This window comes from Lithobates pipiens, unplaced genomic scaffold, assembly GCF_037356315.1.
Source record: "Lithobates pipiens isolate NorthernLeopardFrog02 unplaced genomic scaffold, aLitPip1_a1.2 Scaffold_30, whole genome shotgun sequence".
Lineage (NCBI taxonomy): Eukaryota > Metazoa > Chordata > Amphibia > Anura > Ranidae > Lithobates > Lithobates pipiens.
In genome coordinates this window covers 9,845,665-9,865,203 of record NW_027507791.1, presented here as the reverse complement: position 1 = coordinate 9,865,203, position 19,539 = coordinate 9,845,665, and the positions used below count along the sequence as shown (strand labels likewise).

At 47.5% G+C, this 19,539-nt stretch overlaps 1 protein-coding gene across 3 annotated transcripts in view; it reads left to right on the top strand.

Annotated features, from left to right (window-relative positions):
* Nucleotides 1-7,288: 7,288 nt before the first annotated feature.
* Nucleotides 7,289-19,539, top strand: part of YLPM1 (YLP motif containing 1) — a 60,757-nt gene continuing 48,506 nt past the window's right edge. For 2 of the 3 annotated variants that reach the window (XM_077463659.1, XM_077463658.1), the window contains exons 1-2: nucleotides 7,289-7,681; nucleotides 12,830-13,030. In XM_077463659.1, coding sequence (XP_077319785.1) covers nucleotides 7,325-7,681; nucleotides 12,830-13,030 — 558 coding nt within the window. In that variant the 5' untranslated portion in view covers nucleotides 7,289-7,324. The remainder of the gene's footprint in view (nucleotides 7,682-12,829; nucleotides 13,031-19,539) is intronic. The other variant, XM_077463660.1, reaches the window with a different exon arrangement.

Below are 19,539 nucleotides of genomic sequence, written 5' to 3'. Positions count from 1 at the left end.
AATCCTCAGAAGAGAATTCAGTGGTCAAATCAGATTCCCAAAGGCACATAGCCTGTGATTTCTCTGGTTGTTGAGTCCCAATTAGGTACTTGTATATAGTTGAAATAATGCCCCTATCCCTGGAGTGATCGTAACATATGGATTCAAATTGTGTGGTTGTAGGGTCATGAGGGGTCTTGTAGTGTGACTGAATTTTTTTTTGAACTTGAAGTAATTTATAAAATTACTCCCTCGGAATATTATAGTGTGCCTGAAGTTGTGAGAATCACATATTAATTTTATCAGCTGCTCTTCAGCTCAGCGGACCAGCCTGCCTCAACAGATCAAACTCCAAAATGTATGGCTCAGAATAACTGCATCTGTAGCAGAACCCATCCCAGAGAATCCTGATCCTCAATTGCAAGGTATGGTAGAACCCATCCTGAGTGCAGCCTGGTCCTCAGGATAGATCTTACCATAATTGCAGTTACTGAGGACCAGGCTGCACTCAAGGTTTTACCATAACTGCAGTAAAACCTATCCCGAAAGCAGCTATGGTAGAACCTGTCCTGAGAACAGTCAGGTCCTCAATAACAATGGCCTGTTTTTCAATAACTGGCTTTTGTAAAACCCATCCTGAGTGCAGGCTGGTTCTTGATAAATGCAGCTCTGGAGAACCTGTCCTGAAACCAGCCAGGTCCTCAATAACAGCGGCACGTTTTTCAATAACTGCTGCTTTTGTAAAACCCATCATGAGTGCAGCCTGATCCTCAGTAACTGCTGCTATGGCAGAACCTGATCCTCAATGATTGCAGCTAAAGTAGAATCCATCCTAGAAGACCCTGATCCTCAATAACTGTGGCTATGGTAGAACTCATTCCAAGAGCAATCAACTGTACCAATAACCGGAATGCTGCAGTGCACACCTTGATTAAAACGGTCAGCAAGAGCACATTCTGTTCTAACATGAAACTTAAGATATGTTGGTATTGCGCTGCCCCTATATTAAATAACCCTCCGAGGGTGATGAGTATAATGCCTAGTTACATAAATCAATAGTGTAATATACCGTAAATATATATATATGAATATCTACTGAATAATATCAAAAAGTCCAAAGTGCTACATTAAATAAAATAAAATAAACACACCACAGAGGTGATAGAATCCAAATAAATGAAAATCAAGTGAACAAAGGTAAGTAACTAAAAACAGTCTCTTAAAAATTACTATTTTGATAAAGTGCAGAGAAAATGCAAAAAAAAAAGTAAACGCACTACACAGTCAATTGAAAACCTCCACCGAAACACAACTCGTTCAATTGAGTGCAAAGCCAAAAAACTGTGAATTGATCATAAAGTGCCAAGTGCGTCTTATAAATGTGCAAATAAGTAAACACTCTCCAGAGGTGATATAAGTGAACCACCCTAATAATAAACAAATGATATACAAGAAAATAAGAAAAAGTATACCTAGACCAAAAAGAGGGTACCCTCTCCTGATCACATGGAAATAAACTTTAGAATTAAACAAAAAATATATATAGTAGTAAACGCACTACAGAGCCGGCTGTAACATACGTTATATCAGAATGAATCCGGCCTCTATAGATTAAATATACATATTGAAATCCATCAAAAAGAAAAAGATATAAATATTCAAGTCCATAAATAAACAACAGTCTCCTTTAAGCGCCAGTGCTTAATCCCGCTGTGATCACACTTTAGTGGGCAGTGGCCCCTTACCTATAGCAAGGAGGGATTCGCATAGAGGTATATAGATTTCTTTATATGTCTTCTCTCCTGGTAAATTCGGTCACCTTCTCCTTTAAATTGTATTCTTATTGCTCCATAGGACCCAATAGATTAATAGAGAGGGAATACCATAGTGTAGTATTTCACAAATAGCATTTATTAAAAAATTTCATACACAGGGTACTCACACATTAATAGATAGAAAAAAGCCTTTTTCTAGTAATCAGCAGAAAGTGCATCCACAGTCAGCTTCCTTCCCGTCCCTACGTGTGATATCACATCACGTGACTTCATCAGGGGATTCACTGTTTTTTGGCTTTGCGCTCAATTGAAGCAGTTGTGTTTCCGTGGAGTTTTCAATTGACTCTGTAGTGCGTTTACTACTATATATATTTTTTGTTTAATTCTAAAGTTTATTTCCATGTGATCAGGAGAGGGTACCCTCTTTTTGGTCTAGGTATACTTTTTCTTATTTTCTTGTATATCATTTGTTTATTATTAGGGTGGTTCACTTATATCACCTCTGGAGAGTGTTTACTTATTTGCACATTTATAAGACGCACTTGGCACTTTATGATCAATTCACTGTTTTTTGGCTTTGCACTCAATTGAAGCAGTTGTGTTTCCGTGGAGGTTTTCAATTGACTCTGTAGTGCGATTACTTTTTTTTTTTTTTTTTTGCATTTTCTCTGCACTTTATCAAAATAGTAATTTTTAAGAGACTGTTTTTAGTTACTTACCTTTGTTCACTTGATTTTCATTTATTTGGATTCTATCACCTCTGTGGTGTGTTTATTTTATTTTATTTAATGTAGCACTTTGCACTTTTTGATATTATTCAGTAGACATTCATATATATATATTTATATTACACTATTGATTTATGTAACTAGGCATTATACTTATCACCCTCGGAGGGTTATTTAATATAGGGGCAGCGCAATACCAACATATCTTAAAGAGGAAGTAAACCCTGATGGGTTTACTTCCTCTTTTTTTCCCTGCAAAGGTAAAGCATAATGGACTACTATGCATCGCATAGTAGCTCATTATGTGTCACTTACCTGACACAGGAGCCAGCGAAGTCGCCGCTGATCCCTGTAGTCCGCCGCATCCATCTTGCTGGTGGCGTCTCGCAGCTCCGACCAATGACAGCGGCGAAGCCGCGATGACGTCACTCCCAAGCATGCGCACGGGAGTCGACAAATTAGGCAAATCCATTCTTGGACTTGCCGCATTTAGTACGCCTGTGCGCCGCTGTCTACGGCGCATGCGCCGTAGACAGCGGTGCCCATTTTCGGGCAAATATCTCCTAAACCATATAGGTTTAGGAGATATTGCTTGGACCTACAGGTAAGCCTTAATCTAGGCTTACCTGTAGGTCAAAGTGGTTTGAAGGGGTTTACTTCCTCTTTAAGTTTCATATTAAGTGGATACGGTGTGATCCATTCCGGTAGTAGCAGCAGCCCTTGACATTTGATAGATCACCAGTGGTAGCGCAGGAATAAAACACTATCATTCTGTTCTAACATGTTTCATGCTAGACACAGAACTGTCTCAAACAATTGATTTCTTTGGTGGACACAAGCTGAGCCAGCACCGGAGAAGTGATTGTGGAGCCTAATCTTGTCTATAGTGGCATGTGAAATATTTTACATCAGATGGATCCATCCCAACAGCAACCTAATCCTCAATAACTGCAGCTATGGTAAAACCCACCCCAAGACCGGACTGGTCCTCCATAGATGCAGCCATAATGGAACCTGTCCTGAGAGCAGCCTGACCCTTCCTAATTGCAACTATGTTAGGCACCACCCAAAAGAAGCTTTGTCCTTCATAACTGTAGTGATGTTAGAACCTACTTCAAGAGCAGCTTCGTCATCAATAACTGCAACTAAAGTAGAACTCACCCCAAGAGCGGCCTGGTTCGCCATAGCTGCAGCTCTAATGGAACCTGTCTTGAAAGCAGTCTGGTCCTTCATAACTGCAGCCATGGTAGAACCAACAGTACCCCAAGAGCAGCCTAGTCATCAATAACTGCAGCTATGGTGGAACCCATCCTGAGAGAAGCCTGATCCTCAATAACTGCAGCTGTGGTAGAACCTATCCCAGAGAAGCCTGGTCCTAAATAACTGCAGCTATGGTAGAACCTGTCACAGAGTAGCCCAGTCCTTCGTAATTGCAGCTATGATAGAAACCACCCTAGGAGAAGCCTGGTCCTTCATAACGGCAGCCATGGTAGAACCTACAGTATCCCAAGGGCAGTCTGGTCATCAATAACTGCAGCTATGGTAAAACCTGTCCTGAAAGAAGCCTGATCCTCAATAACTGCAGCTATGGTGGAACCTATCCTAAAAGAAGCCTGATCCTCAATAACAGGCTGTGGTAGAACCTATCCTGGAGAAGCCTGGTCCTAAATAACTACAGCTATGGTAGGAACCAATCCTGAAAGAAGCCTGATCCCCAATAACTGCAGCTATGGTAGAACCTGTCCCAGAGAAGCCTGGCCCTCAATAACTGGAGCTATGGTGGAACCCGTCCTGAGAGAAGCCTGATCCTCAATAACTGCAGCTGTGGTAGAACTTGTCCCTGAGAAACTTGGTCCTTAAAGAGGAAGTAAACCCTGATGGGTTTACTTCCTCTTTTTTTCCCTGCAAAGGTAAAGCATAATGGACTACTATGCATCGCATAGTAGCTCATTATGTGTCACTTACCTGACACAGGAGCCAGCGAAGTCGCCGCTGTTACCTGTAGTCCGCCGCATCCATCTTGGTTGTGGCGTCTCTCGCAGCTCCGACGAATGACAGCGGAGAAGCCGCGATGACGTCACTCCCGCGCATGCGCACGGGAGTCGCGTCTCGGAGCTCCGACGCTGCCATTCGCCGGAGCCGCGATGACGTCACTCCCGCGCATGCGCACGGGAGTAGACAAATTTGGCAAATCCATTCTTGGACTTGCCGCATTTAGTGCGCCTGCGCGCCGCTGTCTACGGCGCATGCGCCGTAGACAGCGGTGCCCATTTTCGGGCAAATATCTCCTAAACCATATAGGTTTAGGAGATATTACTTGGACCTACAGGTAAGCCTTAATCTAGGCTTACCTGTAGGTCAAAGTTGTTTGGAAGGGTTTACTTCCATTTTAATAACTGTGGCTATGGTAGAACCTGTTCAGTTGCAGCAATGTAGAAATTGGATGAAAGGTTTAGCACTGGGAAGCTAAATAGTGCATTTTATATACAACTATATAGATCATACCAAAATGCGGGACAAAGGAGGAGGAAAGTGGAACATTGCTCCAAATCAGGCCCAGTCCCTCAAAATCAGGGACAGTTGGGAGCTATGTGTAACCCTAAGGGTCATTTTACAAAGAGCAGAGTCTGCTCTGTTCATCCCGAGATCCGTGACTGTGAGCAGATCCCCTGCTAAATCTGGGTTTTACGGGACGGATGTCAGTTTCTTGACATCTGTAACTCTGCTGTCCGTTTACATCAGGCTACCTCCAATCTTTTACGTTTAGGTCTGCAAAAACAGAAAAGAATACAGGTGGATACAAGTCTGTTTGCATCCCCGTCTATAGGGTTGAATGGAACTTCCGAACAAGTCTGCCTGAAAAACTGTGGAGATGATCGGAATGCCCGTGTAAAAGGGCACTAGCACAGGCAGAAAAATGTTGCCAAGAAAAAAGGAAAGTTCCTTATCCATGTGGGCTGATGTCCTCCTTCTGGGATTGACTCACTGATATTTTTTTTCCTTTGGAAGTCTGTACAGAGCTTTAGGCAGAATGTCGGGCATCCTCTGCAACGGGAAGTATATTTTTCATACACTGCTTATAATTGGTGGTTGCTATGAGCATTCCCAGCCTCATTTCTTTAGTACAGCAATGGCGATAATGAAGGCAGACCTTGTGTCCTACACTGAACGAGAGGCCTCTTGTCACCACGGTAAGCCACAGCAACCAATGAGAACTCCCTATATCAGTGATGGCGAACCTTGGCACCCCAGATGTTTCGGAACTATTTTTCCCATGATGCTCATGCACTCTTCAGTGTAGGTGAGCATCATGGGAAATGTAGTTCCAAAACATCTGGGGTGACAAGATTCGCCATCACTGCCCTATACCAAGGTCAAATGTGTTCAAGATGGATTAGGATTGGCTATCAGGAACACAATGGAGTCGTGCGGTCATCGGTGGTTGTTTGAGGTTATTTTTACACATGCATTTTACTATTAACCGCTTGCTGACTGTATACTATATATACAGCAGCAAGGTGGCTCTCTTGTGAAAAATCACATACCTTTACCTGATTTCGCACTTCTTGGTTTGGGGTGCATGCATGCGCTGCCCAACGACCCGCTCCCGCTGTGATTGGACACAGCGGGAGGCAATCAGTGGGTCCGGCTAACTCTATGTCTGTTAGGACCCGCCGATTCTTCCCGAGAGAAGCAGAACTGCAGTCTGCCGATGTAAAGAAGGCAGATCGCCATTCTGTGAGAAGGGAAGGTAGTGACCCTGCTTTTCTGCTGAGCAGGAACACTGCTCTCTGCCTTCCCACAAGCACCTCCACCAGTTAGTAAGCACTCCCAGTGAACACAGTTAACCCTTTGATCGCCCCCTGATGTTAACCCTTTCCCTGCCAGTGTCATTAGTACAGTGACAGTGCATATTTTGTTTCGCACTGATCACTGTATTAGTGTGACTGGTCCCCAAAACAGTGTCAATAGTGTCACTTAGTGTCCGATTTGTCCGCCGCAATATTGCAGTCCCGCTATAAGTCACTGATCGCCGCCATTACTAGTAAAAAATAAAAATAAAAAATTCATAAAAATATCCCATAGTTTGTAGACGCTATAACTTTTGCACGAACCAATCAATATACGCTTATTGGGATTTTTTTTTTGTGTCAAAGATATGTAGCAGAATACATATCAGCCTAAATGGATGAAGAAATTTTATTTCTTTAAAAAAAAATTAATGGATACGTTTTATAGCGGAAAGTAAAAAAAATGTATTTCTTTTTTAAATTGTTGCTATTCTTTTGTTTATAGCGCAAAAAATTAAAACTGCAGAGGTGATCAAATACCAACAAAAGAAAGCTATATTTGTGGGGACAACAATACATCAATTTAATTTGGTTACAGCGTCGCACGACCGCGCAATTGTCGGTTAAAGTAGCGCAGTGCTGTATCCCAAAAAATGGCCTGGTCATGAAGGAGGGGATAAAACTTGTGAGAGTCAACTGGTTAAAAATCTACATTGCGGCGATCTTGGAGTTGCCGTTTTTTTGTAAATAATTACAGCCTTGTCGCAGATTTTTACAATGACAGATTTTTACTGATCACCCTGGATCACTCTTTTTCCAAACCAAGAATAGAAATGGTCACACTGTCATCCCACAGCGCTGAGATGTCAAATGTCTTCCAAAACCTGAGAGTACCAAGATGGCGGCCGGAGCGTCCAGAGATCCTTTCTTTACCCTTGCGCATGAGCAGTAGGAAGGCCCCGCCTCCTCAGGCTAGTCACATGACCCCATGCTGCGGCTGCGCGGTCTGTATGACGTCACGTCCTGAGCCGAGTGTGTGCAGAGAGGCGCCATGTTCTCGGGATGGACGCCCCGGTATGGCGGCCCCTCCGGCTACCCAGCGCCCCCTCCGGAGGGCCAGGGACTGCAGAGCTTTCGGGACCAGCACCGGGCCCAGCTGGAGCAGCTCCAGAGGATGCACCAGAAACAGCTGGAGAGCGTTCTTCCTGTAGGGGCCCCTGGGCCTGCCCCCGTCCCCCCCAGACCATACTACCCGAGCCATCAGGGCTACGCCTACCCGCCACCCTACACCCATAATGTTCCCCCTCCGGGCTACCAATCCCCGGCGTTGCCTCCGGACACCGAGAGGCCGCCCCCACCACCCCCTGCTACCGATCAACAGCCACCGCCGCCCCCACCCGACACGGAGGTAAGTCATTGTGTGACTACCCCCCCCCCCCCACGTGTGTGTATGTGTGTGTATATGAGAGGGGCACATGGGGGTCCTGAGTGAGAGAACGAGGGTCCTAAGGGGGAGGAGAGGGAACCCTTTCTGTGAAGATCCTAGGGGAGGAGAGGGGACCCCCTGTGAGAGGATCCTAGGTGAGCGAGGGAGAGGGGACCCCCCCTGTGAGAGGATCCTAGGTGAGCGAGGGAGAGGGGACCCCCCCTGTGAGAGGATCCTAGGTGAGCGAGGGAGAGGGGACCCCCCCTGTGAGAGGATCCTAGGTGAGCGAGGGAGAGGGGACCCCCCCTGTGAGAGGATCCTAGGTGAGCGAGGGAGAGGGGACCCCCCCTGTGAGAGGATCCTAGGTGAGCGAGGGAGAGGGGACCCCCCCTGTGAGAGGATCCTAGGTGAGCGAGGGAGAGGGGACCCCCCCTGTGAGAGGATCCTAGGTGAGCGAGGGAGAGGGGACCCCCCCCTGTGAGAGGATCCTAGGTGAGCGAGGGAGAGGGGACCCCCCCCCCCTGTGAGAGGATCCTAGGTGAGCGAGGGAGAGGGGACCCCCCCCCTGTGAGAGGATCCTAGGTGAGCGAGGGAGAGGGGACCCCCCCCCCCCTGTGAGAGGATCCTAGGTGAGCGAGGGAGAGGGGACCCCCCCCCCTGTGAGAGGATCCTAGGTGAGCGAGGGAGAGGGGACCCCCCCCTGTGAGAGGATCCTAGGTGAGCGAGGGAGAGGGGACCCCCCCCCCTGTGAGAGGATCCTAGGTGAGCGAGGGAGAGGGGACCCCCCCCCTGTGAGAGGATCCTAGGTGAGCGAGGGAGAGGGGACCCCCCCCCCTGTGAGAGGATCCTAGGAGAGGGAACCCCCCCCCCTGTGAGAGGATCCTAGGTGAGCGAGGGAGAGGGGACCCCCCCTGTGAGAGGATCCTAGGTGAGCGAGGGAGAGGGGACCCCCCCCCTGTGAGATGAGAGGATCCTAGGTGAGCGAGGGAGAGGGGACCCCCCCCCCTGTGAGAGGATCCTAGGTGAGCGAGGGAGAGGGGACCCCCCCCCCTGTGAGAGGATCCTAGGTGAGCGAGGGAGAGGGGACCCCCCCCTGTGAGAGGATCCTAGGTGAGCGAGGGAGAGGGGACCCCCCCCCCTGTGAGAGGATCCTAGGTGAGCGAGGGAGAGGGGACCCCCCCCCCTGTGAGAGGATCCTAGGTGAGCGAGGGAGAGGGGACCCCCCCCCCCTGTGAGAGGATCCTAGGTGAGCGAGGGAGAGGGGACCCCCCCCCCTGTGAGAGGATCCTAGGTGAGCGAGGGAGAGGGGACCCCCCCCTGTGAGAGGATCCTAGGTGAGCGAGGGAGAGGGGACCCCCCCCTGTGAGAGGATCCTAGGTGAGCGAGGGAGAGGGGACCCCCCCCTGTGAGAGGATCCTAGGTGAGCGAGGGAGAGGGGACCCCCCCCTGTGAGAGGATCCTAGGTGAGCGAGGGAGAGGGGACCCCCCCCTGTGAGAGGATCCTAGGTGAGCGAGGGAGAGGGGACCCCCCCCTGTGAGAGGATCCTAGGTGAGCGAGGGAGAGGGGACCCCCCCCTGTGAGAGGATCCTAGGTGAGCGAGGGAGAGGGGACCCCCCCCTGTGAGAGGATCCTAGGTGAGCGAGGGAGAGGGGACCCCCCCTGTGAGAGGATCCTAGGTGAGGGGACCCCCTGTGAGAGGGGGGGGGCGGAGAGGGCACCCTCTGTGAGAGGATCCTAGGTGAGATGAGGAGGGGGGACCCTCTGTGAGAGGATCCTAGGTGAGATGAGGAGGGGGGACCCTCTGTGAGAGGATCCTAGGTGAGATGAGGAGGGGGGACCCTCTGTGAGAGGATCCTAGGTGAGATGAGGAGGGGGGACCCTCTGTGAGAGGATCCTAGGTGAGATGAGGAGGGGGGACCCTCTGTGAGAGGATCCTAGGTGAGATGAGGAGGGGGGACCCTCTGTGAGAGGATCCTAGGTGAGATGAGGAGGGGGGACCCTCTGTGAGAGGATCCTAGGTGAGATGAGGAGGGGGGACCCTCTGTGAGAGGATCCTAGGTGAGATGAGGAGGGGGGACCCTCTGTGAGAGGATCCTAGGTGAGATGAGGAGGGGGGACCCTCTGTGAGAGGATCCTAGGTGAGATGAGGAGGGGGGACCCTCTGTGAGAGGATCCTAGGTGAGATGAGGAGGGGGGACCCTCTGTGAGAGGATCCTAGGTGAGATGAGGAGGGGGGACCCTCTGTGAGAGGATCCTAGGTGAGAAGAGGGGGTGGAGAGGGGACCCCCTGTGAGAGCATCCTAGGTGAGAAGAGGGGGTGGAGAGGGGACCCCCTGTGAGAGCATCCTAGATGAGCGGAGGACATGGGACGCCCTGTGGGGAGGGGGGTAGGAGGAGAGGGGTCCCCCTGTGGGAGAATCCTAGGTGAGCGGAGGAGAGGGGTCCCATTGTGAGCGGAGGAGAGGGGCCCCCTGTGGTAGGATTCTGGGGGAGCGGAGCAGAGGGGTCCCCCTGTGGGAGGATCCTAGGTGAGCAGAGGAGAGGGGTCCCCTTGTGGGAGGGGAGGAGAGGGGTTCCTCTGAGAGGGTCCTGGGTGGGTGGAGGGGGAACGGTCCCCTTTGAGAGGGCATACAAAGTACAGGGCCCCCCATAAGAGGTGCGTGGATGAGACTACCCTTTTCTGTGAGGACTGTGCATATCTGTGATCAGGTTGCTGTAGTTTACCATTAGTACAGCTCTGTGTATTTATTATTGGGTGGGGGAATCTAGTACTGTATACAGTGCCTTGAAAAAGTATTCATACCCCTTGACATTTTTCACATTTTGTCATGTTACAACCAAAAACTTATTTTATATGGGATTTTATACGATAGAATTTGAAGGAAAATAAATGGTTTTCAATTTATTTTTTTATAAACAAATCTATGAAAAGTGTGGGGTACTGCAATTACAGCTGCAGAGTGATATTTTTGTGCTTTGTAAAATAGCTCAAGCTTTGTCAGATTGGACGGAGAAAATCTCAATAGAAATTTTCAAGTCTTGCCACAGATTCTCAATTGGTTTTAGGTCTGGACTTTGATCTAAAGTTCTAAACCATTGCTACTCTGGCTGTTTGCTGTGTCCTCCTCATGGTTTCTCGCAAACAGGACTTCTTATGGCTTTTTTTCAACAATGGTTTTCTTGCCACTCTTCCATAAAGGTCAGATTTGTGGAGAGCACAACTAATAGTTGTCCTGTGGACAGGTTCTCCCACCTGAGCTGTGGATCTCTGCAGCTCCTCCAGAGTTACCATGGACCTCTTGGCTGCTTCTCTGATGAATGCTCTCCTTGCCCGGCCTGTCAGTTTAGGTGGACGGCCATGTCTTGGTAGGTTTGCAGTTCTGCCATACTCTTTCTATTTTCTGATGATGGATTGAACAGTGCTCCATGAGATGTTCAAAACTTGGATTTTTTTTTTTTTTAAATAAACTAACCTCCAACTTATTCCTGACCTGTCTGGGGTGTTCCTTGGCCTTCATTATGCTGTTTCTTCACTAAGGTTCTCTAACAAACCCCATAGGGCTCCACAGAACAGCTGTATTTATACTGAGATTAAATTATGCACAGGTAGACTCTATTTACTAATTAGGTGACTTCTGAAGACAATCTGTTGCATTCGATTTTAGTTAGGGGTAAAGGGGGGGCTGAATATAATGTACACCACACTTTTCACATTTTTGTAAAAAAAAAAATAAAAAATTTGAAACCCATTTATAATTTTTTTTTTTTTTTCCATTTCACAATTATGTGCTACTTTGTGTTGGTTTATCACATAAAATCTCAAAATTTATGTTTTTGGTTGTAACATGACAAAATTGGAAAATTTCAAGGGGTATAAATGCTTTTTTTTTTTTCCCTTCAGGCACTGTAGCGGGAAAAAAAATGATCAGTGAGGGGTGATGGGCTAGTAATGTATAGGTTTGGATGATCAGTGAGGGGTGATGGACTAGTAATGTATAGGGTTGGATGATCAGTGAGGGGTAATGGGCTAGTAATTTATAGGGTTTTATGATCAGTGAGGGGTGATGGGCTAGTAATGTATAGGGTTGGATGATCAGTGAGGGGTAATGGGCTAGTAATTTATAGGGTTTTATGATCAGTGAGTGGTGATGGGCTAGTAATGTATAGGGTTGGATGATCAGTGAGGGGTGATGGGCTAGTAATTTATAGGGTTTTATGATCAGTGAGGGGTGATGGGCTAGTAATGTATAGGGTTGGATGATCAGTGAGGGGTGATGGGCTAGTAATGTATAGGTTTGGATGATCAGTGAGGGGTGATGGGCTAGTAATGTATAGGGTTGGAGGATCAGCGAGGGTTGATGGGCTAGTAATGTATAGGGTTGGAGGATCAGTGAGGGGTGATGGGCTAGTAATGTATAGGGTTGGAGGATCAGTGAGGGGTGATGGGCTAGTAATGTATAGGTTTGGATGATCAGTGAGGGGTGATGGGCTAGTAATGTATAGGGTTGGATGATCAGTGAGGGGTGATGGGCTAGTAATGTATAGGGTTGGAGGATCAGTGAGGGGTGATGGGCTAGTAATGTATAGGGTTGGAGGATCAGTGAGGGATGATGGGCTAGTAATGTATAGGGTTGGAGGATCAGTGAGGGGTGATGGGCTAGTAATGTATAGGGTTTGGTGATGGGCTAGTAATGTATAGGGTTGGATGATCAGTGAGGGGTGATGGGCTAGTAATGTATAGGGTTTGGTGATGGGCTGGTAATGTATAGGGTTGGATGATCAGTGAGGGGTGATGGGCTGGTAATGTATAGGGTTGGAGGATCAGTGAGGGGTGATGGGTTGGTAATGTATAGGGTTGGAGCATCAGTGAGGGGCGATGGGCTAGTAATGTATAGGGTTGGAGGATCAGTGAGGGGCGATGGGCTAGTAATGTATAGGGTTTGGTGATGGGTTGGTAATGTATAGGGTTGGAGGATCAGTGAGGGGCGATGGGCTAGTAATGTATAGGGTTTGGATGATGGGCTGGTAATGTATAGGGTTGGATGATCAGTGAGGGGTGATGGGCTAGTAGTGAAAGGGGTTGGATGAGTGTTGGGCATGTGGTGATGTGTTGTGTTGGATTCTTGTAGGACCAGCAGCAGTATTGGTACAATCAGCACCTGCTAAGCCTACAGCAAAAAGCCAAGAGCCTTGGTAGGGAAGCCCCTCCTCCTGCGCTAGAGACTATGGCACCACCTTCTGCAGGATATGTTGCAGCACCTCCTTCCCAGCAGCCTCCACCTCCTACAGTGGAGGAAGTCAATCCGCCATTGCCAGACGAGAATGTTGCGGTAAGCTCAGTATGTGACAGTGGAAGAGAGGGCCGTCTCCCTATATAACCTTGTTATTGCTGGATTAGCTGGTCATGTTACTCTTCTAGCTGAAGTCCTTTCAGTCACTGTCCTCAAATGAAGTGTTTGGGGAGCTGACTTCACATTCTGCACATTTATTATAGGTCAATAACACAAAGTATGGAAGTAAGGGCAACTAGCATTTTCTGCTGCAATTTTTCACACATCAGGTGTTCATAAAGCTGCACTCCGGGCTGAAATGTGACACTAACAATCATTCAGTGTAGTTTTTAATCCATGAAAAGTAAATGGTTTTACAGTTGGGTCCATATATATTTGGACACGGGCACAGTTTTCATACTCCTGGCTCTGTATGCCACCAGAATACAATTTAAAATGAATCGATCCAAATGAATTTGAAGTGAAGACTTTCAGCTTTAATTCAAGGGGTTGAATATAAATATCAAGTACAAATTTTAGGACCTGCAACCATTTTATACAGCCCCCTTCCCCCTTATTTTCAGGGGCTCAAATGAAATTGGCAAATTAATATAATCATAAGTAAAATGTTAATTTTTAATATGTTGTTGAGAATCCTTTACTGGCAATGACTGTCTGAAGTCTGGAACCCATGGACATTATCAAAGACTGGGTTTCCTCCTTTCCAATGCTTTGCCAGGCTCTAACCCGCAGCTGTCTTCAGTTCTTTCTTTGTTGGTCTTTCTGCCTTTAGTTTTGCCTTTAGCAAGTGAAATGCTCAATTGGGTTGAGATCAGGTGACTGACTCGTTCATTGCAGAATATTCCACTTCTTTTCCTTCAAAAGCTCCTGGGTTGCTTTTGCAGTGTTCTGGATCATTATCCATCTGTACTGCAAAGCACCATCCAATCAACTTTACTGCATTTGGCTAAATCTGGGCTGGCAGTATATCTCTAAACACTGCAGAATTCATCCGGCTGCTTCTGTCACATCAATAAACACCAATGACCCAGTGGCACTGGAAGCCATTCGTGCCCATGCCGTCACACTGCAAGTTCTACCATGTGACCACAGATGACGTGTTTGGACCATGAGCTCTTCCAAGCCTTCTCCACACTATTTTCTTCCCATCATTTTGGTGCAGATTATTATTAGTTTCATCTGTCCAAAGAATGCTTTTACAGAATTAGTCTGGCTTATTTAGATATTTTTTGGCAAAGTCTAATCCTGGCTTTTCTATTCATTAGGTTTATGAATAGTTGGCATCTTGTGGTGAACCCTCTGTATTTGCTCTTGTGAAGTCTTCTTTTGTTTGTAGACTTTGACAATGATTGATGGTCCCACCTCCTGGAGAGTGTCCTTCATTTGTCTGGATGTTGTGTATGGGTTTTTCTTTACTATAGAGAGGATCCTGCGATCATCCACCACTGTTCTCTTCTGTGGACGTCCAGGACTTTTTATGTTGCTGAGCTCATCAGTGCGTTCTTCTTTCCTCAGAATATACTAAACTGTTGATTTGACCACTCCTAATGTTGCTGCTCTCTAATGGATTTGTTTGATTTTACAACGGCCTTTTTCACTTGCATGGACAACTCCTTTGAACGCATGATGTAGGTTCACGGCAATAGATTCCTAATGCCACACTTGAGCCTCGTACACACGGAACGATTGTTGGCCAACCAAGTGCCGGATTTTTGTTAAAAGGACGTGTGCCAAGATCTTATCTTGCATACGAATGATACACAATTGTCGTGTCACAAATACGAACGTAGTGACGTACTACAAGGAATTTCAGGAGAGATATACACCACCGCTCAAAGGCAGGTCCTGGGAACTCAGAGATAATTGCTCCAGGTGAAGGGATCCGGGTGCGAGCCACAACATGTGGATAATGACAGAACTCTGGACGGCCGCACTCCAAAGCTAAAACAATGCTTTATTCAAATAATATTTAGGACACAGCAAATTAAATCACAGCAAAAAATGCTCAAAACGAACGCGTTTCGCACTAAGGCTAGTGCTATGAGTAAGCACTAGCCTTAGTGCGAAATGCGTCAGCCGTTAGCATCTTTTGCTGTGTCCTAAATATTATTTGAATAAAGCATCGTTTTAGCTTTGGAGTGCGGCCGTCCAGAGTTCTGTCATTATCCACATTATCTACAAGGAATTTCAGCTCTTGAGCGCCACCCTTTATGCCCCTTCTGCTAATTTTCGTGTTTGAACATTGATTCCGAGCATGCGTGTTTGTACGTTTTGACTTTTGTGTGATGGATTTGCGTACTGACCGTACGAAAATCTGACGTCAAGCCGTTGTCCGCCAAAAATTTACTGGCCTGTCATCCAACATTTGTTGGCCGAAAATTGGACATCAATTGTCAAAAGGAGCGTACTAATGGTAAGATTTTAGGACAGCAGTCTGTGAACACAGTCCCCTGCCAACAATCAAAACCGTGTGTACGAGGCTTTAGAATAAACTTCAGACCTTTTTACCTGCTTAATTGGTGAAAAAATAATGGAGTAGGCTACATTGGAAACAGCTTTTGGTTCAATTGTCCAATTAGTTTTGGTCCCTTTGAAAAAGGGGGATGGTTATTCTTAAGAGCTGTCATTTTTAAACCCTTCCTCCGATTTGGATGTAAATGCCCTCAAATTAAACGTGAGTGTACACTTTCAGCACATATGCATTATAAAACTATAGATTAAATATGTTTTGGTAAATACCTGAAGGAAAAAAAAGAAATTGCACCTGTGTCCAACTCTTTATATGGACCTAACTTTGTATGTAGATCTGGTATGAGTAACTGACTCTGTCTTTACATTAGCATCCTATAGTCCCCGCCATATCCACTCTCATACTTTTAAGATAGGGAGCTAATCACTGCTGTGGTGTTCTGTGCATCGCTGTCAGCTTCTTGCGCCATAATTTTCACACACGGTGATCCTGCCAGCAACACACTTCCTGTCCTAGGATGACAATGCTTGCTTACTGTACAGTATCTGTGGATTAGTAGCATTGTCATCCTAGCACAAGACTACAGAACACCTCCCTTTCCTCATACAGGGTATATATATATATATATATATATATATATATATATATATATATATATATATATATATATATATATATATATATATATATATATATATATATATATATATATATATATATTTTTTTTTTTTTTTTTTTTCAGATATTGCTGAGAACATTATTAGTTGCTAAGAGTGCAGCACAGGAACGTATTTCTGCCATGATCAACACTTATTAAATTTTTTTCTACTTATCGAATGGCTATAACAACTTTCAACTGGTATATGTAACCAGTTGGTGACGAGCACACGTAAATATGTAGCCTCTCGGCAGCCGGGCCCTTGGTGCAGAGCATCCACACATTTTCATGTGATAGTGCCAACAGTGCTGTGCAGCGAGCATGCGTTTTTGTGCTCCTGGCAGCTCACGGAAAGTTCCTGATCGCTGCTTGCGATCGTGCCTTTTCCGATCATGTGACCACTGTGACAGGCAATCGTTGCGGTCACGTGGGAATAAGTCCCGCCCCTCAGCATAGCAACCCCCAGGCCCCCAAAGGGCCGGCGACACCCCACGCCAAGGGGTCAAAGCGCATCTTCGCTGCATCTGAGCACCATGAACCAAAAGCATTATTTAATTTTTAATGTTCAAAGCAATTTCGCCCATCCGGCTAGGTTGACATTGGTGTGATGTAGAAACCCTGCAAATCCAGTGCCGATTCCCGCATTGCACCTGACTCGCAGGCAGTTCACACTGCCCTATGCGAACCACTGGAAGTGTCAATACAAAGTTAATGGCACCTCCAGATCAGTTCACATATCGCAGTGCGAACTGTCAATTCAGACACGAATCGGATGGCATGGGTGTGAACAACCGTGTGGACCAAAAAAAAGGATCCTGAATGCGATGCACGTTCGGTTACACAATCTGTATGGCTAGCTGCGCATCACATTGTGATTTGCACAGCAGTGGTGCAAATCGCATGCAATGTCGGACATAGCAGCAGTGTGAACCCAGCCTCCATGTCTCCATGCTTTATTTTGTTGAGAAATCACTTTGAAAAACTACCCCATAGCATTTCTAGCCGTCACTATCTTGAGTAAGGGCAGAGGGTTCATGTAGCATTTACTTCCTGGAATCCATCTGCCATTCACTCAAGCATGCAGGCAGGAGAGTGTCCTTAGCTGAGATCTCCCCTCCTAAAGGCTCATGGGATGTATGACCTATTTCTCTTCCATTCATTGATGAACACAGCACTTTAATCTTGACTTTAGGGTTATATCGCCACCTTTAGGAGAGGACTAGGTAGAACACACAAACAAGGAGGCGATCCTACTGGCTATAACCCCTCACTCTGCTTCCAGCAGCTCAGTTTTTTTCTGCCTAGTCTAGAAGGACCTGGCTCCCTGTGGGGACCAGTGGTCTTTGAAATTTTATATTTTTTGCTGTTTTTGCTTCCTGTGATCTACAGTCAACAGCCGGGCTGGGTGACAGGCTGGATAATATAGATCCTGGTAGTCTCCAGGGCAGAGCTTAGCTCTGTGCTGGGTGGGCCGTGACGGGCCCTGTTCTGGTCCAGGGACAGCCGGTGAGCTATATGCTCCGGGGCACACGACTGGGCTACTGCTGTCTGAGTCAGTGTGCCGTGGCCGACAGCCACCCCGTACCGCTTGGGCGATGGGGCTGTCTGTGGAGTGTGTCCAGCAGTCCCCGCAGGAGGGGAAAGTATGATTCCACCTGTTTAGGGAGGTTGAAGCAGCTTAGCACTCCCTGGGAGGTCGATTAGGGGGTCCATCTCTCTCCCTCCCTTTCTTCTCTCCCTGCCTCTTTCCCTCCTCCCAATTCTAAGGGGGCGCTGTGTGGCTGAGCATAGGGGATGCGGAGAACATACCTGCCCCGGGTTTCCTCCAGGTGGTCTATGGGTCCTGGAAGAGGGGGTTGTGGTGTGCTCGTTTGTCCCTTCATGTTTTTGCTGCGTGCAGGGGGGAATGTTCGCCGTGGGAACCGTGGCCATGTTCTTGTGGTCACGAGGGACGGTGTCTGTTAGCTCTCTAGTGCTGGGCAGCTGCTTAAGCCAGGAACAGAGCAAAACTGACACAGAACACCCCGTGTTTTGGAAGGCAGAAAGGACAGCAGCACAGCACAACGCCTGGGTCAGGGTGGTGAGTCCTGCGGGGAGCCCATCAGTTTGTGGCAGCTAGGAGGGTAGGCATTTTTGTCTCTTTCCTTGGGTCCAGGGTGACAGGCGAGAGTGGGTCAGACATGGCGTCGGATGCTGGCACTTCTTCCCCGTACACCCCTATGATAGCAACTGGTTCCACTGTACCTGCAATACCCATGGGCGCTTTGTTGGCGGTCCTGGAATCTTTTGTTGCCAGGGTGGAAGTGAAGTGAATGGCGGTGTGTGACTCCTGTGAGGAGGAATTCCTGGAAAAATTGGACATCTCTGGTCGCTGACCCCCCAGTATCTAGGCCAAATAAGGAGACTACGATTCCGATGGAAGGGTTCCCCTTTTTCAAGGACCCTCCCGACAGGCCGAGGCACCGCGAGTTGGGGAAGGAACAGGTTTCCCCAGTCTGTGTGAAACTGGCAGACCAGTTAGTGCACAACCTTAAGTATATCTGTGATGCGGCCCGGGATACGATCCCTTTGCTTTCTAGAGCCTCGGTATCGGCAGTAGTGCTGCGTCACCTGGTTTGGCTTAAGTGTTGGTCTGCGGAGCTGGCAGAGTTGCCTTTCAAGGTGGGAGGCTGTTTGGCACCTTGCTGGATGACATTATTAAAAATGTTACTGGAGGAAAGAGTACTTTGCTCCCACAATCCAGAAAAGGTAAGGAGCTACGCCGGAGGCAAGGGCTCATCTTTCCGCTCAGAAGCGTTTTTTTTTTTTTTTCTATCATCCGCCTGGGTTGGCGGGTAAGTGTCCCCAGTCCGACAAGGGGCCCGCTGAGGGACAAAAGCATCCCTGGTATCGCAAGCCTGCAAACAAATAAGCTTCTGCATGAAGGTTCTACCCCTGCCCGGCTCTCAGGTGGGGGGTCGCCTTCAGGAGTCTGCAGACCGGTGGCCTTCTCTCCTTTATGACCAGTGGGTCTGCGAACTGGTTTTGTCAGGCTACAAGATAGCTTCTTTCATGTCCGCCAGACATGTTTTTTCCCCTCCAACCTTCATCTCATTCTGACGCGTCGGGAGGCCCTGTTTGGGGCAGTACAGGACTAGTGCTGCATGGGGTGATAGTGCCTGTACCGATGTCGGAATGGTTTCTGGGATTCTACTCCAATCGGGTTGTAATCCCAAAGAAGGAAAGGGTCCATCCGGTCCTGGATTGAAAGGCCCTCAATTGTTTTGTGAAGGTTCAGAGGTTCATGATCCGTTATGTGGTCGCTGCACACCAGAGGCTCCTGCGATTTGTAGTTGGGGACAAGCACTACCAATTGTTGGCTCTTCCCTTTGGCCTAGCGTCGGCACCAAGGGTCTTCACCAGGTGCTGGCTCCGATGCTG